At 38.3% G+C, this 19,610-nt stretch overlaps 2 protein-coding genes across 6 annotated transcripts in view; one reads left to right on the top strand and one right to left on the bottom strand.

Moving 5' to 3' along the window:
* Positions 1 to 1,215: 1,215 nt before the first annotated feature.
* PPIG (peptidylprolyl isomerase G) overlaps positions 1,216 to 19,610 on the top strand; it is a 50,263-nt gene continuing 31,868 nt past the window's right edge. Inside the window, exons 1-4 of one of the 5 annotated variants that reach the window (XM_045870289.2) lie at positions 1,216 to 1,369; positions 18,530 to 18,577; positions 19,092 to 19,169; positions 19,261 to 19,335. In XM_045870289.2, the coding sequence (XP_045726245.1) occupies positions 19,109 to 19,169; positions 19,261 to 19,335 (136 nt within the window). In that variant the 5' untranslated portion in view covers positions 1,216 to 1,369; positions 18,530 to 18,577; positions 19,092 to 19,108. Of the gene's footprint in view, positions 1,370 to 1,531; positions 1,782 to 2,913; positions 2,952 to 18,529; positions 18,578 to 19,091; positions 19,170 to 19,260; positions 19,336 to 19,610 lie in introns of those variants that run through there. The other 4 variants (XM_045870291.3, XM_045870290.3, XM_045870292.3 and 1 more) reach the window with 4 other exon arrangements.
* LOC123840536 (cytochrome c oxidase subunit 6B1-like) lies at positions 10,391 to 10,840 on the bottom strand. The gene has a single exon (XM_045870294.3). It carries the CDS (start codon positions 10,780 to 10,782, stop codon positions 10,522 to 10,524), a length of 261 nt encoding a protein of 86 aa, XP_045726250.1. The 5' UTR covers positions 10,783 to 10,840; the 3' UTR covers positions 10,391 to 10,521.

Genomic DNA, 19,610 nt, shown 5'->3' on the forward strand with positions numbered 1-19,610 from the left:
GTACAACCACTTCAGAAAATTCTTTGGATCTACCAAAACTGATCCTACCCATATCCTAAAATATAGCAATTCCATTCCTAGGTATATTTCCAACATATAAGTGAAATATATGTTCTCTAATATACCAGATACAAGAATGTTCACAGAAGCTTTATTCAATAAGAGCTAAAACTCAAAAACAAATATCCATCTAAAGTACAACAGATAAATAAATTGTGCAATACCCATTGTGATGGTTAATTTTGTGTCAACCTGACTGGGCCAAGGGCTACCTAGATTAAACATTTATTTATGGGTGTTTCTGTTAGGATGTTTCCGGGTGAGATTAGCATTTGAATTGGTGGGCCGCTGCTCTCGGGCAGTACAGGCAATGCCTTAAGGCGGGGTGGGGATATGGAGGGGGATTGTCCTTTCAGTTTTACTGCTATTAAAATTGGTCGAGACCCTGACATATATCACATGCCCAACTGTTGCTGATAATTTACCTACCCTAAATGACTGAAAAATCTTTCTATACAATAACAAAATCTAAGTTCCTTTAGCTAGTTCCTTTAAAACTCATTTACCCCACGTCCCGTGTCCCCACAAGGATTGTCGTCAGCCCGCCTCCTTCCAAATACAGAGGCATTTATTTTTTAACCCAATCTAGGGATGCTTGCCTCTTAAAATAATTAAAACACAATATATGTCCTGTTTTCCGTAGAGAGCCCTGGATTTGGAGTCAAAGATTTGCTTTTGTATTTAGGAACAGTGTATTTAGCGGGGGGAGGAGGCACTTAACCTTCCTGAGCCTCGATTTCCTTATCTGTAAAACAAGCATCAATAACCTATATCATGGTGTTGCTGTGAGAATTTTAAAGGAGAGAGAGCCTCAACGCCTAATGTAATTTCCTCTTTCCCTCAACTAGCACTTTGCTCGTTTCTGTTTTTTAAAACTTGTGTCACAGCGTTACCTGGAAGCTGAACTGGAAGCTCCTTAAAGGTAGGGCTTCCTTCCCAATACTCTGGCAGAGGATGAATACATGTTTACTGGATGAAGCACTTCATTTCACTAAGAATATGGCATTTTGACGGTTACAAACGTTCCCAACCAACTCACACCAGAAGCATTTACTACCTATGCACTAGGTATTTAACAGGTACCAATATCCGAGAACTCCAGGGAGGGCTTAGGTGACGCAAGCAAGAGAACACCACCAGGAGCTGCGGTCAACCAGTGACGTACTTCCTGCGCGACGATTTCCCTCCACGCCGGGACTGGCTTGTGGGGGAGGGAGGCGGTTAGTGGGCTTTAGCGCCTTTTCTGGCGGCGGTAGATTTGAAGCGCTTTAAAGGACCGGACCCCGAGAAGTGAAGACTACAGGAGCAGGTAGGTGGCGCGAAGCCCCTGTTGTTTCGGTGGCGTCCTTTGCAGCAGTCCGGGGGTACGAGAGCGGGAAGAGCCCGAGGAGAGGGGCGGAGTCGACGCGTTAGGCCCGGCGGAGCCAACCGTCTTCGCCTCGAGGTATCTGGGCTGCCTGGTCCCTGAACAAGCCCCTCAAGGACCTTGGCTCTGGCTTTGCCGCTGTTGCAGCTGGAGAGGACCTCCAGGCGTGCCTCCCGGGCCTGGGAAACGGTCCTCCCCCTGCCAGCCCCCGCCCTCTCACTTGGGCGCACACCTCCCTCCCTGACGCATTTTGCCGCACAAGCTGTAATATGGCGGCAGCAGCGGCGGCCTGAACTCTAGGGAACAAGGGTGATTTTTGATGCTTCAAAATCGTAAGACTAATCGCTAATGCGGGGTAGGTGGGAGAATTGGTGGGAAAGGAGTAACCTGATGTCCTGTCAGGTTAGGGTTGGAGACTTGCGGGCGAGGAGCCTGGATCACAGGGGTTAAGATTAGACTGAAAACAGGCTTTCCTCCTACTCCGATCTTTTCCTCTCACAGACAGCGGCTATCGTACATAGTTAAGTGATACAGGCCTTTTGATTAAAACAAATCCAGGCTCTTCCCTTTTCCTCCCAGGGCTGTCTCGAAGTTCACCCACGTTTCCGAGGAGCTGTGAGCAGCGCAGGCCTTTTAGGAGAAGATAATTACTCTTTAGGAGGAAGGCGATGGCTTCAGAGCTCCATATGCCTTGGGGGAAGTGTGCGAATTTGGCTCATCTTTAGTCTTTTAAGGAGCTAAGTTGGGGTCTGCGGGATTGGAGAACTCCTAGTCATTTTGGAAATGTTATAAAAGCACCATTTTGTCCGTTGATTTAATTTATTCCTACAGCAGTACTTTGTTCAGGACCAAGCTTTTGCAGTAGTGATGACAAATACGTCCAAGAAACAAATGTTCTGGACTTTTGGGAGTCCGTTAACTTTTAGTAGCTAAAACCAAATGGAGGGGAAAACATGTGTGCGTGTGTCGGTATAAAAAAAAAAAAAGCCAGTAATTTGCCGGTTCGTAAAAATGATGGGTGAGGAGGTGTATGAACATTTTCGCAGTAGTGCCGTAAAATCCAGAAGAGGCACGGATATCTAGAATGGCTGCTTCTCATATTTTTTAAGTATCCGAAAATTTACCCGTTTTAGCATTTCCCCCTTTTTTTATTTTAACCGTTTTAGATAGGATTATTTCTATAATAAATTACTTCTCTCTTAATTAGAGTTCATTTTACATCGTTTAAGGTTTATTATTCAGGATTATAGGTGCCCTGAAATCACAATGGGTCTTGTAGTAGGATTCTGTGCTTTTTTTTTTTTTTTTTTGAATTGTGTTTACTTTTAAGGTTTTTGTCTTTGCAGGCTGTTGTCAGGGTTGCCTTCCCCTGCTTTCAGCAGTGTACAAGTATGCAAGCTTCCTAGTTTAGAAAATTTGGATTTGTTTCTGGCTCAACCATCTTTCTGAACCTCAGTTTCTTCATCTATAAAATATTTTGATTTCAGGCTATCATCAGCTGTGGGCTTCAGAAATAAATAATCAGGTTTGTTAAAAATTCTGTGTAAAATTGATTTTCAGTAAGAAGTCAGCGGTTCTCCTAAAGAACATACATTTATTGTGACTTATTAAAGGCCTTTCACTTTTGGTGCTTATTATTGTGGCCTTGCAGTTATCAGTGGCCTCTGAGTAAAGTTTTTGTCCTTTAGATATTTTGCATATTTTAAATTAGGTTTTCTGTTAGGCAACATCCATTGTGCATGCAAAGGAAAATTGGTAGCCATTCATAATAGTATGAACTAGTCATCAATAGTATGAACCATTAGCAATTAATTCTTCCAGTGTTGCTCTTTTAAGAAACAGATGTTGGGGCGCCTGGGTGGCTCAAATGGTTAAGCGTGTCTGCCTTCGGCTCAGGTCATGATCCCAGGGTTCTGGGATCGAGTCCCACATCGGGCTCCCGGCTCAGCGGGGAGCCTGCTTCTCCCTCTGACCCTCTCCCCTCTCATGCTGTTTCTCTCTCGCTCGCTCTCTAAAAAATAAATAAATAAAATCTTAAAAAAAAAAAAAAGAAACATGTTGATGTTTTCCCATTTTTTTTTACTAATAGGGTATTTCAATAGAATTATAATGTATTACTTAGTTTTAGTATTCTAATATACTAAGATGTCTAGCTTGTCACATTAGGAGTCCACAGATAATTCAAGTGATTTGAAGAATTTGTTGCAGATTTTTGCTACATTGTGTTACTTCACTTTTTTTGGCCTTTAATATTAGCTAGCACCAAGCTTTAGTTTTTATTTAAGTGTCAGTGGTTTTACCCTGGTTTAATGCATATACTATCTCTATAAGAACTCTGTATTTCTATTTCTGTGGGCCAATCTTGCATCTTGAAATTTACTACAGGGAGTATTGTGTAAATACTCAGAGAAAACTTCCATAACTGGGGACTTTGTACTTTCAGTACCAGACAGGAAATCTTTTGCACTTTTTTTTTTTTTTTTAAGATTTTATTTACTTATTTGACAGAGAGCACAAGTAGGCAGAGGGAGAAGCAGACTCCCCACCGAGCAGGAAGTCCGATGTGGGGCTCAATTCCAGGACCCTGGGATCATGACCTGAGCCGAAGGCAGCTGCTTAACCAACTGAGCCACCCAGGCGCCCCCCCCTTTTTAAAAAAATATTTTATTTATTTATCTGACAGAGACATAGTGAGAGAGGAAACACAGCAGGGGGAGTGGGAGAGGGAGAAGCAGGCTTCCCGCCAAGCAGGGAGCCTGATGTGGGCCTTGATCTCAGGACCCTGGGACCATGACCTGAGCTGAAGGCAGACGCTTAACGACTGAGCCACCTAGGCGCCCCATCTTTTGCACTTTTAAGAGGTGTCTTAAAGCAATCACCAACCTCTTCTTGAAAGAGGTTGTACCAGAAATATAGGCATCAATTTTTTAAATATTTTTTTATTTTTATTTATTTATTTTTTTAAAGATTTTATTTATTTTTTAGAGAGCGAGCGAGAGAGAAACAGCATGAGAGAGGAGAGGGTCAGAGGGAGAAGCAGGCTCCTCACTGAGCCGGGAGCCCGATGTGGGACTCGATCCCAGGACCCTGGGATCATGACCTGAGCCGAAGGCAGACGCTTAACTATCTGAGCCACCCAGGCGCCCCTAATTTTTTTAATATTAAAATGGTTGTTTTAAAACATGAATGATTCCTTAAGTCATTGATTTTTTAAAATGAATGAAGCCTCTTTATATATTAAGCTACTCTTAATTATGTATAAACTTTAGCTTAAGGTTTATTCATAATTATGTCATTGCATTATGGTCATAGGGTAGAAGGTAAAATTAAAAAGCCATTATCTGGAAAATTTGTGAATAAGCTGTTTTCTATAGTGAAGCTGTTAAAGTACTTAACCAGAAAACTCTTGCTTTTTTCCACTTATGACCTTGCTCCAGTCACTTCAATTCTTTAGTCCTCTTGTCAAATCTATAAAATCAGAAGATTGGACCAGATTAGGGTTCCTCCAAACTTTAAAAGTCTGTACAGGAATTACCACATTGACTAACATGTAGCTATTGTATGGTGTAGGTGTATCTCTGGAGAGAGTGGTATACATTTATCATTGTAAAAACTTAAGTAATTGCAGGTACAATATTAAGAGTGTTTAGCAGGGCTTTCCCAGTTAGTAGTATAGGCTTTTTTATTTCGGTACTAATAAAGCATAGTTTTATGCTCTCATATTGTATGTTTAGAAAGTATGTAATATCATTTTTAACACCGAATTTGGCAACATTACAGCTTTTCTCTTTATGTTTTCTAAAAGATTTAAGAATTTAGGAAATGCCTATGCACTGTTGTTCATGTTTCTACCAGCACAGTGGTTTGTGACTATCAGAGACACTAAGCAAAGGGGCACCATATGGAAGAGTTGTCTTTTCTGATGCCTCAGAATGTTAACTTGTTTGTGCTTAATTAGCAATATGATATTCATAAATGCACTAAAATGTTTTTGAAACAGTATTTTCATTTCTCATTTGATCTCTGAACTGTATTGGGGGTAAGGTGAAGAGGCTGGTGTGAATGTCACATTGCCTTCTTTGAAAATAATCTTCAAGATCTATGGTTTTAATTAGTTTAATATGCTTGCACTTAGAGGTGGAAATATATATATTTTCTAAAGATTTTATTTATTTATTTGACAGAGACAGAGATAGCGAGAGCAGGAACACAAGCAGCGGGAGTGGGAGAGGGAGAGCAGGCTTCCCGCCGAGGAGGGAGCCCGATTGGGACTCGATCCCAGGATCCTGGGATCATGACCTGAGCTGAAGGCAGACGCTTAAAGACTGAGCCACCCAGGCGCTCCCTTTTTTTTTTTTTTAATTTTTTTTTTTTAAGATTTTATTTATTTGCGAGAGAGAGAATGAGAGAGAGCATGAGAGGGAGGAGGGTCAGAGGGAGAAGCAGGCTCCTCGCCAAGCAGGGAGCCGGATGTGGGACTCGATCCCGGGACTCCAGGATCATGACCTGAGCCGAAGGTAGTTGCTTAACCAACTGAGCAACCCAGGCGCCCGAGGTGGAAATATTATGTGAAAATTGTTACCTGTTTTATTAAACTTAAGCAGACAAGAACTTTCCATCTTTATTTTTTTTAAGATTTTTATTTATTTGAGAGAGAGAAAGAGAGCACAAGCAAGGGGAGAGGGAGAAGCAGACTCCCTGCTGAGCAGGGAGCTGGTTGTGGGGCTGATCCCAGGACTCTGGGATCGTGACCCGAGCCAAAGGCAGACGTTTAACTAACTGGGCCACCCAGGTGCCCCTCCATCTTTATTTCTTAGTCCTGAACTGAAGATGCTCCCTCTTATAATGGATTCTGTTTATTAAGAAAGAAAAGAAACATTTTATTAGTAAAATGCAACTCAGGCAGATCTAGGGAATAGGTTCTGTTTCAGTTATGGAATAGACTCAGAAGGTGGTTACTGACTGGTAGGCTCTGGGAGAATTTACTGACTATGGGGCACCTGGGTGGCTCAGTCATTAAGCGTCTGCCTTGGGCTCAGGTCATGATCCCAGGATTCTGGGATCAAGTCCCACATCGGGCTCTCTCCTCGGCGGGAAGCCTGCTCTCCTGTCCTATTCCCACTGCTTGTGTTCCTGCTCTCACTATCTGTCTCTGTCAGGTAAATAAATAAAATCTTTAAAAAAAAAAAGAATTTACTGACTACAGATAAAAATTAGCAATATTCCATGTGAGCAGCAGTACATATAGGAGGAGGGTACTGAAGTTTAGGCAGAGTCTAGTTCTGCTCATGCCTTGATTTACTAGTATTATTTTCATTTGATAATGTAGTCCTGGGCCAGGCCTTGTGCATGGTGTTGAAGATACAAGGGTACTGAATTTGAAGAGTTTACAGACAAGTTTATGACAGTGAAAATAAGATTAAACAAAGGAGGATCATTTAAGCTTTAGAGAGTCAAGGTGAAGTTCCCATAGAATGTACTCTGGCTATTTGAATCTTTAAGGACACAGAGGAATTAAAGACCTCTAATTCCTGCTAAGGGAATTAGCAAAGACTAATTGAGAGGGCAAAGACCTGCTAATCTTAATAGTTTAAAAGCTTTACTGTCTACTTTTTGAAGACTGAGTACTTTGTTGACCTCTTCATACTGTGTGAAACTTCTAAATAATTCTTCTAATGTCATAAATTACTGCATTATTTATTGCCTAATTGCAAATACTGTGTCCTTTATCATATATTTTAGTAATTAGTTGCCTATGTCCTTGTCCTGTCCCCTTTCCCATCCTTCATGTTACTTTAAGATGAATATCGAAATTATTTTATGTATGAAACTACAAGATTAAACTTTTTATGTATGAATTTGTTACCTCTTACGTTTTTATGAAATACATTTGTTACAGAAGTTTACACATCCTAGCATTTGCTATTTTAAAATATTGACATACAAAACTATGATATTGTGGATAAACATTGAAAACAACTGTATTTCTCTCTGCTTAGAAAAAAGAATATACATGAACATTTTTAAAAGTTATAGCTTAAGTGTCAGGATTTTATGCATTTTTATATGATCGAACTTTTTCAGTGAGTCTGTTAGCTTTATTATGTAAAAAGTATTTTCATTATGAAAAAAGTAGGTGAGGTTAAGTATCACTCAAATTTCTGAAGGAGTCAGGCAGGTGAAATGAGTTCATGAGGTCAAGTAGATAGTAAATAGTAATGAGTAACAGGCCATAGTTGGAGGCAGACCATGTTGATTGCTGTACAGGAGTGGAGCACATTATTTTTGTTTTTCAAGAAAATATCTGAATTTTATGGAAATAGCTGCAACTCACTTAGGTTAAATAAATTTGCAACAAAGCAGGCTACTATTCTGAAAGCTTTCATTATATACTATTAGGAAATTCGTGAATTAGTTTATTGAAAATTGCATAGACTTGATTTTTCCCTGAATTGTATCTTTGGTATTTCTCAGTATTATATTCTGTTTACTTTTTCTTGAAAACGTGATAAATTGATCAGATGCTTATCTCATGTTTGATTTTAGGTATTATTGAGTAATATCAGGAAATCATAATTATAGAGGAAATACTATGTACTATATTTCTGATTAGGTAGAATCTGATTTCAGTAATATTAGAGACATAGTGTTGAGCCATCTTTCTGTCATCATTGTTCTTCTTTAGCTATGACAAGAACATTTACATACTTGAGATTTCTGTAGTGCTTTTTTTTATTTTATTCTTATTTTATTCTTATGTTAATCTGTAGTGCTTTTAATAATTGCTGTCATCTTTCTTGAATTTAAGACATTTTTTATTTACTTCAGAAAAACTAATTTTAATCTATTTCTGTGAAAAGTATCCTTATATGGTATAACCTGTGTATTATCATCACTTATAGGCATGTCCATTATAATCTTAGATGATTATATATACATTTTTATTATGAATTTTTTCTTTATAATACCAATTATATTTATTAAAGAAAAGTAGAATGAAGTACAGTAAGGCAAAAACCGTCTTGGTCTTACAATCAACACAATAATGACTGTTTTCAATTTTTTTTCTTTTTATAAATCTTTAAATTTTGAAGTTTAGGAGTGGTTGATTATAATGCTTTTGCATATACTGTTTTGTATCTTATTTTTTTAACAAATCACACACATTTTCCAAATTACTAATGTTTATAGCAGTACTTTAACAACTATGATATTTTGTTCAACCAGAGACCATGATTTAACCATTTTTTATGTAATATTGACTAGATTGCTTCTGATTATATGTTCTTAAAAAGAGCACTGATAGCTAACTTTATACATGAAGGCTTTCTAAAAGGGTAGTTTCTTACAAGAGATACCTAGTATGTGAATTTTACTGGTTTAAGGTGTAAACATTTAAGAGATTCACATATTTGCAGAGGAGCTGCGTACTGTTTTAGTCTTTTAGAAGATCTTTACTATTTTGATAAGCAAAACATTAGTGTTTTTTAAATTTTTTTTAAAGATTTTATTTATTTGTCAGAGAGAGAGAGAGCGTGCGCACAAGCAGGGGGAGTGGCAGGCAGAGGGAGAAGCAGGCTCCCTGCTGATCAAGGAGCCCCATGCGGGACTTGATCCCAGGACCCTGATCATGACCCAAGCCAAAGGCAGACGCTTAACCAACTGAGCCGCCCAGGCTCCCCTTAGTGTTTCTTTAAAAATATTCATGATTGTAAACTTAGTATCTGTCTGTTGAAGAAAATTCAGAAAACAAGTACATAAAAATTATCCTTAAACTCATGGCCTAAACAGAGTCAATGTTAATATTTTGGTGTAAATCTTTGGGGTGGCTTATTTTACTTACTCATTTTTGGGGGGATATAATTGATATTCTATTTCAGGTACAACATGATGATTTGATATTTGCATATATTGCAAAAACGATCACATTAAATCTAGTTAATCATCACCTCACGTAGTTACAAATATTTTCTTGTGATGAGAGCTTTTAAGATCATCTCTCTTAGCAATATACAGTATAGTGCTATTAACTAGTCATCATGCTGTACATTACATCCCCAGCACCTAAAATGAATTTAGGTTTTTTGTTTAGTTTTTTGTTTTTTTTTTAAGATTGTACATATAAGTGAGATCATACAGTATTTGTCTTCCTCTAACTTACTTCACTTAATATAATGTCCTCAAGGTCCATACTTGTCATAGTAATAGGATTTCCTTTTTTTTTTTTTAAGATTATTTATTTATTTATTTGAGAGAGAGAGAATGAGAGACAGAGAGCATGAGAGGGAGGAGGGTCAGAGGGAGAAGCAGACTCCCTGCCGAGCAGGGAGCCCGATGCGGGACTCGATCCCGGGACTCCAGGATCATGACCTGAGCCGAAGGCAGTCGCTTAACCAACTGAGCCACCCAGGCGCCCTCCTTTTTTTTTTTTTTTAAGATTTTATTTATTTATTTTTGAGAGGAGGGTGGAGAGGGAGAGGGAAAGAATCTCAAGAGAGCAGAGCCCGTCCTGGGGCTCCGCCTCATTGACACTGAGACCATGACCTGAGCCGGAAACCAAGAGTCGGGCACCCAACTGACTGAGCCATCCAGGCACTGCAGGATTTCCTTCTTTTTTGTGGCTGAATGATATTCCTATGTGTGTGTGCGCACATACCACATTTTCCTTATTCATTCATCCATCAGTGGACACTCGGGTTGTTTCCATGTCTTGGCTATTATAATAATGCTGCATAATTTATAATCAATAATCAGTATTTTGGTGTAAATCCTATCTTTCACTTATATTGAAATGTAATTGACATATTGCACAGTGTAAGTTTAAAGTGTACATGATTACCACAATAAGTTTTGTTAACATCCATTGTCTGATGTAGGTGCAAGGAGGAAAATGTTTTTTCTTTCGATGAGAATTTTAAGGATTTATTCTCTTAGCAGTTTTTTTTTGTTTTTGTTTTTTTCACTTTTCCAATGAGTATTTATTATTAGTTAAGCCATGATTCAGAATCCCAGGGTGGGGATCACCATGCACCCAGGTCCCCCTTCACCTCCCTGGGAGAAGGAGGGAGGACAGAGGAGAGGTGGGTAGAGCCAGTTCAGATCTTCCCAGGAAATGTGCCTTCTCCCCGCTGGTCATCCCAGGCTGACACCCAGGATTTGGGGCAGAGGGACTTGTACACGCGACGGTACCATTTGCACACGGAGACATCACCCCCTTTAGCAGTCATTGCCTTCTCACAGTGGTGGAAGTCCAGGTAGTTCTGCCAGCAGTTCCTGGTCTGGTTCTGCTTGGGGAAGCGGCTGTCAAAAGGGGCAGTCTGGTAGTTCTTGATTTTGGTCTTGATGTCTTCTGCCATGGTGCTGATTGTAAACACACCACAGCAGCACCTCACAGCTCAATGTCTCTTAGCAGTTTTCTAATATACCATACAGCAGTTAACTATAGCCATCACGTTGTTTATTACATCTCCAGTACTTATAACTGGAAGTTTGTATCTTTTGATATCTTCATTCAATTCCTCTACCCTCTCTCCCCAGCTCTGGTAACTAAAAATCTGATTTCTTTTTCTGTGAGTTTGGGCAGGGTGTGTTTGTATACATATATTTTTTGTATTTACCTTTTTTTCTTGGATTCTACATATAAGTGAGATCATACAGTATTTGTCTTTCTCTGACTTCACTTAGCTTAATGCCCCCTAGGTCCATCCATGTTGCAAATTGCAAGATTTCCTTGTTTTTTTATGGTTGAATAGTATCCTATTATATATGTAAATATACCACATTTTCTTAATCCATTCATCTGTTGATGGACACTTAGATTGTCTCCCTGTCTTGGCTGTTGTAAATAATGCTGCACTGAACATGGTGGTACAGGTAAGTCTTCAGCATAGTGGTTTCATCTCTTTTTAACGTATATCTCTTATGTGTAAAGTTGGGAATTTTTGCTAACTTAATTTTTTCACTTAATATATTATGAATATCTGGGGCGCCTGGGTGGCTCAGTCATTAAGCGTCTGCCTTCGGCTCAGGTCATGATCCCAGGGTCCTGGGATTGAGCCCCGCATCGGGCTCCCTGTTCGGCGGGAAGCCTGCTTCTCCCGCTTCCACTCCTCCTGCTTGTGTTCCCTCTCTCGCTGTGTCTCTCTCTGTCAAATAAATAAATAAAATCTTTAAAAAAATATATATATATATTATGAATATCTCATCCATGAGTAGTTTTTGATAATTTTCCTTTTTAGTTTTTGTAACTTTTAATAATATGTTCACGTGGTATAAAACTGAAAAGGTATAGAAAGTTAGTTATATAGTAAAAACAAAAACAAAAACAAAACTTCTTATCCATCTTCCCCAGCCACACATTTCCTCTCCCACCAGCTGCCTCTGTATTAGACAAGCAAACATATACATATTTTTTTACTTCTTTGAAAAATATACAAAGAAAGCATGCCATAACCCATATCTGTACCTTGCTTTTTTTTTTTTTTTTAAGATTTTATTTATTTATTTGAGACAGAGAGAATGAGAGAGAGAGAGCACATGAGAGGGGGGAGGGTCAGAGGGAGAAGCAGGCTCCCCGCCGAGCAGGGAGCCCGATGCGGGACTCGATCCAGGGACTCCAGGATCATGACCTGAGCCGAAGGCAGTCGCTTAACCAACTGAGCCACCCAGGCGCCCCTGTACCTTGCTTTTTAATTTTTTTTTTAACTTAAAGTTTAAACTTAAAGCAGTACATAAACTGCTTTCTCATTCTTTTTATAGCCTTGTACATTGTATGGATGTAATACGATTTATGTAATCTCTCCTTCTTTATGGACATTTATATTTACAGCCTTTTAACCACAGAAACAATGGTGCCTTGAATAACCTTGTACATACCTTATTTTGCAAATGTGTGGGATATGTATAAAATCTTCCTAAATTGGGTTACTGAATGAAAGTATTTAATGCACTTGTAACATTGTGTGTTGTCAAATTGGCAAAGGATTGTATCAATTTACCCCTTTACTATTGGCAACAATGTCTGAGGTCAGTATTGTTTATTTTTGTTAGGTGAAAAATGTTATCTCTGATTTTAACATGTAAGAATATGATTTCCAATCACTAAATGAATATCATCCATTTCATGAGAGAATAATTTATTTAACCAGTTTATATTACTGCACAACTAGTTTATTTTTTATTTATTATAAAAAGCACTTCAGTGACTACGTGTGAATTTTTTTAAAGTAAAGGGTAGATTTGAGTTTTTTTTGTTTGTTTGTTTCTGTTTTTGTTTTGTTTTTTGTGAAAGAGAGAGAGAAAGAGCACAAACGGGGAGAAGTAGGCCTCCCGCTGAGCAGGGAGCCTCATGCGGGGCTCGATCCCAGGACCCTGGGATCATGACCTGAGCCGAAGGCAGACACTTAACTGAGCCGCCCAGGCATCCCTGTAAGTTTATGTTTTTAGTAATCCAACATGGGGCTCAAACTCATATGACCCCGAGATCAAGAGTCATATGCTCTTCTGACTGAGCCAGCCATGTGCCCCAAATTTTTTTATACTTAAAATCTTTCTAACAATATAATGTTTTTCATTTAACATTTTTTCCATATTTTTAAAAATTGCATTTTCATAGTATAATAGATCATCATATGAATATTTCTTAATTTACTTAACTGTTATGTTGGACATGTAGGTTGTTTCTAATTATTATTAAACCAAAATCAAAGAATATTTCATTTAAAATGATTGCCTTCAGGGCGCCTGGGTGGCTCGGTTGGTTAAGCGACTGCCTTCGGCTCAGGTCATGATCCTGGAGTCCCGGGATCGAGTCCCGCATCAGGCTCCCTGCTCGGCAGGGAGTCTGCTTCTCCCTCTGACCCTCCCCCCTGTCATGTGCTCGCTCTCTCTCTCATTCTCGCTCTCTCAAATAAATAAAAAAATAAAATCTTTTAAAAAAATAAAAATAAAATGATTGCCTTCAGAGAGATTCCAAGATACTGAATTACTAAAGTGTTAAAGGTTAGAATGAATATGAATATATTCAAAGTTGTTGGTCTGTAATGCCAAGTTGCTTAGCAAAATTGTTAATACGGTTTGTATTTTTAATTTCACTTTTTATAAATTGTTCATGTTCCCTTGGGTGATTTTTGTGCTTTTAATTGTTTGGTGCATGTTCCCTATGGTATTGGTTCTGAAAGGTGGGGCAGAAGAACCTTGGGAGATTTTTTGATTGTCAGATGTGCTGATACTTAAATAGGGCCATGGGAGATTGATGTTCTGCAGTGAGTTAGGATTGTCCTAGTCAGTGAAGAATCATTCTGGCACCCCATTCTTAAGCACCGTTCTACGGTAAAAAAGTAACACATCATGTTTGTTGAAAATATTTTCCCGTTTTTACTTACTTTTTTTTTTTTTTAAGATTTATTTGAGAGAAAGTGTGCGCTTGTGCCAGTGCACGGAGTGGGGGAGGGGGAGAAGGAGACCGAGAATCTCAAGCAGACTTCCTGCTGAGCACAGAGCCCCACGTGGAGCTTGATGTCACCACTCTGAGATCATGACCTGAGCCAAAACTAAGAGTCGGAGGCTTAACCAACTGAGACACCCAGGCACCCGTTTTCTACTTTCTAATTTCCTTCTGACAAATAGGAATAATAAAATTCTTCATGAAGTCAAATCTGTTTATTTCCTGTATTTATTTATTTATTTATGAACCTGAAAAATTATTTAATACCCAGTTTGGATAAATATTCACATGTAGTTTTCCTAGTTTCCATTGGGGGAGGGGCTTGATCCCAGCACCCCAGGATCATGACCCGAGCCAAAGGAGATGCTCAACCGGCTGAGCCACCCAGGCTCTCCTAAATTTTATTAATTTTAAATTGGGAAACTAATACATGAATATATTCTCAATGCAAAAATTCAAACCTTATAGTTAAAGCTAAAGACTCGCATTGACTTCATCGCTACTCCCAGTCCCTTCTGCGGAGTGCTGTCAGTTTTGCTATGTAACTCTTTATCTGTAGAAATAAGAGTATTAGTTTAGAGTATAAATACAATGCTTAGGTGCAAATTGATTTTTTTGTCTTTTCAACTAAGTAATAGGATTTTTGGTTAGAGTATATAGACTTTTTAAACTGCTATATAATATTAAATAGCATGTATATACCAGAATTTATTCAGCTGTTCTCTCATTGTGGGATATTTTGGATGTTTCCTTTTTGTTGTTAACAGTGTTGCAAAACTGTTCTCACACATGCCTCTCCTTTCATGTATAATCATGTATCTATTAAGTAACGATTTCTTACCATAGCCAAGCCCTGTTTACAGCACTAGGAATTAAGAGGGGAGCAAAACTGAAGAGGTTTATCACCTCATGGAACTTATATTCTAGTAAGAAGAATAGATATAAAAACTTGAATTAATAATAAAATAAATTAGCAATAAATGCAGGGAAGAAAAATAGAGCAGGTAAGGGGATATAAAGTGTTGGAGGACAGGGGCTGCTCCTTTGAATATACTGGTCAGGGATGCTTTCTTTATGGAGGGGATACTTCAGCAATGACTTAAGTGAGGGAATGAACTAAGTGAAGATCTGGGGTAAGAGCATCCCACACGGAGGAAACAACAAATGTGGAAGACCTGATAAAGGACTAGGCCTTGGGATGTTTGTTGTTGTTTTTTTTAAAGATTTTATTTATTTATTTGACAGCACAAGCAGGGGGAGAGACAGAGGGAGAGGGAGAAGCAGGCTCCCCACTAAGCCAGGAGCCCGATGTGGGGCTCAATCCCAGCACCCTGAGATCATGACCTGAGTCGAAGGCATACTCTTAACCGACTGAGCCACCCAGGCGCCCCGGGATGTTTGAGGAACAGCTGGAACATGTGTATCTAAAGCAAAGTTGAGAAGAATATTAGATGAAGTTGTAGAGGTCAATAGGGCTAAAATATTTAGAGCTGTGCTGTCCAGTACAGTAGCTATGAGCCACATATAGTTATTGAGCACTTGAAACATGGCAATTTTGAATTAATAAACACTGGATTTCTAAGACTTAGTACCCAAAGAAGAATGGGAAATATCTCTTTATCACATTTTTATGTTGATATATGTTGAAGTAATATTTTGGACATACTGAGTTAAATAAAATATATTATTTAAATTAACCTTTTTACTTTTTTTTTTAAAGATTTTTATTTATTTATTTGAGAGAGAGAATGAGTGAGAGAGAGCGCACATGAGAGAGGGGAGGGTCAGAGGGAGAAGCAGACTCCCTGCTGAGCAGGGAGCCTGATGTGGGACTCGATCCCGGGACTCCAGGATCATGACCTGAGCCGAAGGCAGTGGCTTAACCAACTGAGCCACCCAGGCATCCCACCTTTTTACTTTTTCAAATGTGGCTACTAAAAATTTAAAAACTATAAATGTGGCTCATATTTCTCTTGGACAGCGGTGGTTTAGATTCTTAAAATCCGTGGAAAGACATTCTGATTAAGTGTGATATATATATATATATATATAAAGAAAACATTAGGCAGAGGAATGAAGTGGTAAATTGTGCTTTTAAAGGATCACTCCACTCAGGTTATTCTATGGAGAATAGATAATAGAGGACCAAGTAAAAACAGGGAAACCAATTAGGAGGCAATTGCAGTATTCTAGATAAGAAATGACAATAATGGTAAAGATGGTGAGAGCATTTTTTTTTTAAAGATTTTATTTATTTATTTGAGAGAGAGAGAATGAGAGACAGAGAGCATGAGAGGGAGGAGGGTCAGAGGGAAAAGCAGACTCCCCGCCGAGCAGGGAGCCCGATGCGGGACTCGATCCCAGGACTCCAGGATCATGACCTGAGCCGAAGGCAGTCGCTTAACCAACTGAGCCACCTAGGCGCCCGGTGAGAGCATTTTTTAAGCTAAAATTAAGTCAGTGCCAAACTGACTTATTAATGTTTGGATAATGGCTATGAAGGAGAATGCAACCAAAGATGATTCCAAGTTTTCAGCCTTGGCTGATTTGGACAGTGATAATATTTACTAAGTTTTGAGAGAAGTGGGCGTAGAGAAGTAAAGTTTTGTTTTTGATTTTTTATTTTTAATAAAATAAACTTTATTGAAGTACAATGTAGTGTACCGGAACCTATGTAAAATCTAAGTGTAGCTCAGTTTTCCCAAAGTGAACTCACCCAGGTAAACAGCTCTCAGATTAAAAAAACAAAACAAAACAAACACTATTGTGGTAGCTCCCACTTGTGCTCATAACTCCATAAATTAGTAGTGGTATTCATTGCAATTTAAAGTACCAGAGCTATAGGCTTTTTACATTGTGCCCTAGAATTGAGAAACTCGGACAGTTATCAAAGATTGTGTCTAAAAGGTTATGGGTAATTAGGGATTTTTCTGATCTACCATAAATTATGCCTGGTTTTGTTTTAAGATTTATTTAAGAGTGAGAGATCACGAGGGGGAGGGTGGAGGGAGACACAGACTCCCTGCTGAGCAGGAAGCCGGATGCAGGACTTGATCCCAGGACCCTGGGATCATGACCTGAGCCAAAGGCAGACGCTTAACTGACTGAGCCACCCAGACACCCAAATTATGCCTGGTTTTCAAGAACACAGTACTGTATGTAGGAAATTAGCTGTAATTATAAACAATCTGGTATGTTTGGGACAGTATTTTTTATACTATAGTACTCATTGTAAGAATAGTATAGTATAGTGCTCATGTAAGAATAGAAATCTTCACCTGGGGTATTGTGGTTAAATAAGTAGTTACATAGGTTTTTTAGGGGGAAAATAATTCGTTAAACTTTCTCTTCTCTTCCTCTACCCCCAAAAGTAGAAATTTTAAGAAGGCCTACAAAAATTATTTAAAAGATAAAGGAGGGGCACCTGGGTGGCTCAGTCAGTTAAGCGTCTGCCTTCAGCTCAGGTGATGATCTCAGGGTCCTGGGATCAAGTCCCTCATCGGGCTCCCTGCTCAGCAGGGAGTCTGCTTCTCCCTCTGCCTCTCCCCACACTCATGCTCTCTCTCTCTTTCTTGTAAAAAATAAATAAAAAAAATAAAAGATAAAGAATAATCAGGTACTAAGTTTTTAAGAAAGTCCTCAGATTTTTTATGGATTGAACATATTCTCAATTTCAAGTGTGCGGGAATTTAGATTCTGTACAAGTAAAAACAGTGCAACAAACTTGGCAAGATACTAAAATTGCTAAGTTTTTTTTTTGTTTTCAGTAAGGCTAGGCTACAGGAGGATTTAAAGTTTAGCTTTTTGCTTTTGTTTCATGTGAAACAAATTCTAGTTTCCACTATTTCTATTAGAAATAAAAAATGGAACAGTCATGAGAAAATGGTATTTCCCCCCCTTTCTCGTGCAATAATGCCAGAAGTTGAATATACCAACACTTGGGCTGAATTTGAATGCAGTATATCTTTTTGAATGCAATATATCTTTTATGTAATTTAATCCCTAATTCACATAATCAGCATTAAATGAATAAATACATATCTACATTTTTCAAATTGCTAGTGATCTGGGCAGAGTATTCTGATTTGTAGTTTATGGGTTGTATAAAATTGATAAGGGGTGGTGATATAAAACCTACACGTGTGATGAAATTGTTTAGAACTAAATAAATACACAAGCACTCAGATGAGTGCCTTTAAAACCGGGAAATGTGAATGGGATAAAGGATTGTATCAACATTGTTCTGCTTTTATGCTACAGTTGTGCTATTATATAACAGTTTTCTAAATTCCTCCAACGGTAAAGTACATACTATCGTATTATTTCTTACAATCTACAGTGACTCTACAGATATCTCTAAAAATTGGTAAAGAGAGGAATCTATTTAGGATGGAGAGTATAGATTTTTCACAACTTCGCTGGACTTAAAACACTGCTTGTAGAGCTATCAGCTTAGATATGATAATTTTGAATGAACAGAAAATAGCCTCATATGTAGTGTTGTGATTTTACTCAGAATGGGAAGCTACCATATATTATTATCGTTAAAATATCCCACTTTCTTCCTTGATGATTTATTTTTGGTATTTTCTAGGAATTTTTAATGTTTTTCTTTTTAAAACACCATTTTAACCAAAACTCTCCTTTTTGTTTTCAAGGAGTGAAAGGATTGGATTAGTCTGCCCTTGATTTTTCTCTATTTAAAGGTAATCTGCTTGAGTTCACTAATCATACAGACTTAATACAATTTTCTGTTTGGGTAGCAATCTATATTCAGTGGTTAAAATAGAATATTTTTTTTTAAAGATTTTATTTATTTGAGAGAGAGAATGAGAGAGAGAGAGCATGAGAGGGGAGAGGGTCAGAGGGAGAAGCAGGCTCCCCACTGAGCAGGGAGCCCGATGTGGGACTCGATCCCAGGACTCCGGGATCGTGACCTGAGCCGAAGGCAGTTGCTCAACCAACTGAGCCACCCAGGAGCCCTAAAATAGAATTTTTATTATATTATGGCTAAGGTTTTTCTTTTGTGTCTTTTCTGTTTCACAAAATGCAATTTAATCTCTAAAAAAAAAATCCATGTTATTTATGTCATGGAAGTAAATATCAAAGTAAGTTCAAACTACATTTCTAGTTTGTGTTCCAGGAATTTTTTCTCCTACAGATTTATAAGAAATTTTTGCTGTTTTGGTCTGTTTGCCTAAAACTGTATTTTGTTCATAGATTGAAGTATTGGAGCCATGGGAATAAAGGTTCAGCGTCCTCGATGTTTTTTTGACATTGCCATTAATAATCAACCTGGTAAGAAAATTAATGTTCCCATATAACATTTATAAATGAATATTTAATATTTTAAATTAGTAAACTATAAATGAGCTTCCTTCTTTTTCAGCTGGAAGAGTTGTCTTTGAATTATTTTCTGATGTGTGCCCCAAAACATGCGAGAACTTTCGTTGTCTTTGTACAGGTTTGTTGACATTTTTAGTTGGCCTAATAGTAGTCCCATTTGACTATGGTTTTAATTTTTTATTTAACATATTTTAATTTTCTTCAGATTATGTACCATTGACCAAGATGTGAAAGTAATATTTATTTATTTATTTAGAGCGTGAGCGGGGATGGGGGGGCAGAGGGAGAGAGAGAGAGAGAGACTCTTAAGCAGCAGAGCCCAATGGGGGGGTCAGTCCCATGACCCTGAGATCCTGACCTGAGCCAAAACCAAGAGTCGGATACTTAGCTGAG

This window comes from Mirounga angustirostris, unplaced genomic scaffold (genome assembly GCF_029215605.1).
Source record: "Mirounga angustirostris isolate CCGP_5_RB_7025 unplaced genomic scaffold, mMirAng1.0.hap1 SCAF_3, whole genome shotgun sequence".
In the NCBI taxonomy this organism is placed as follows: domain Eukaryota; kingdom Metazoa; phylum Chordata; class Mammalia; order Carnivora; family Phocidae; genus Mirounga; species Mirounga angustirostris.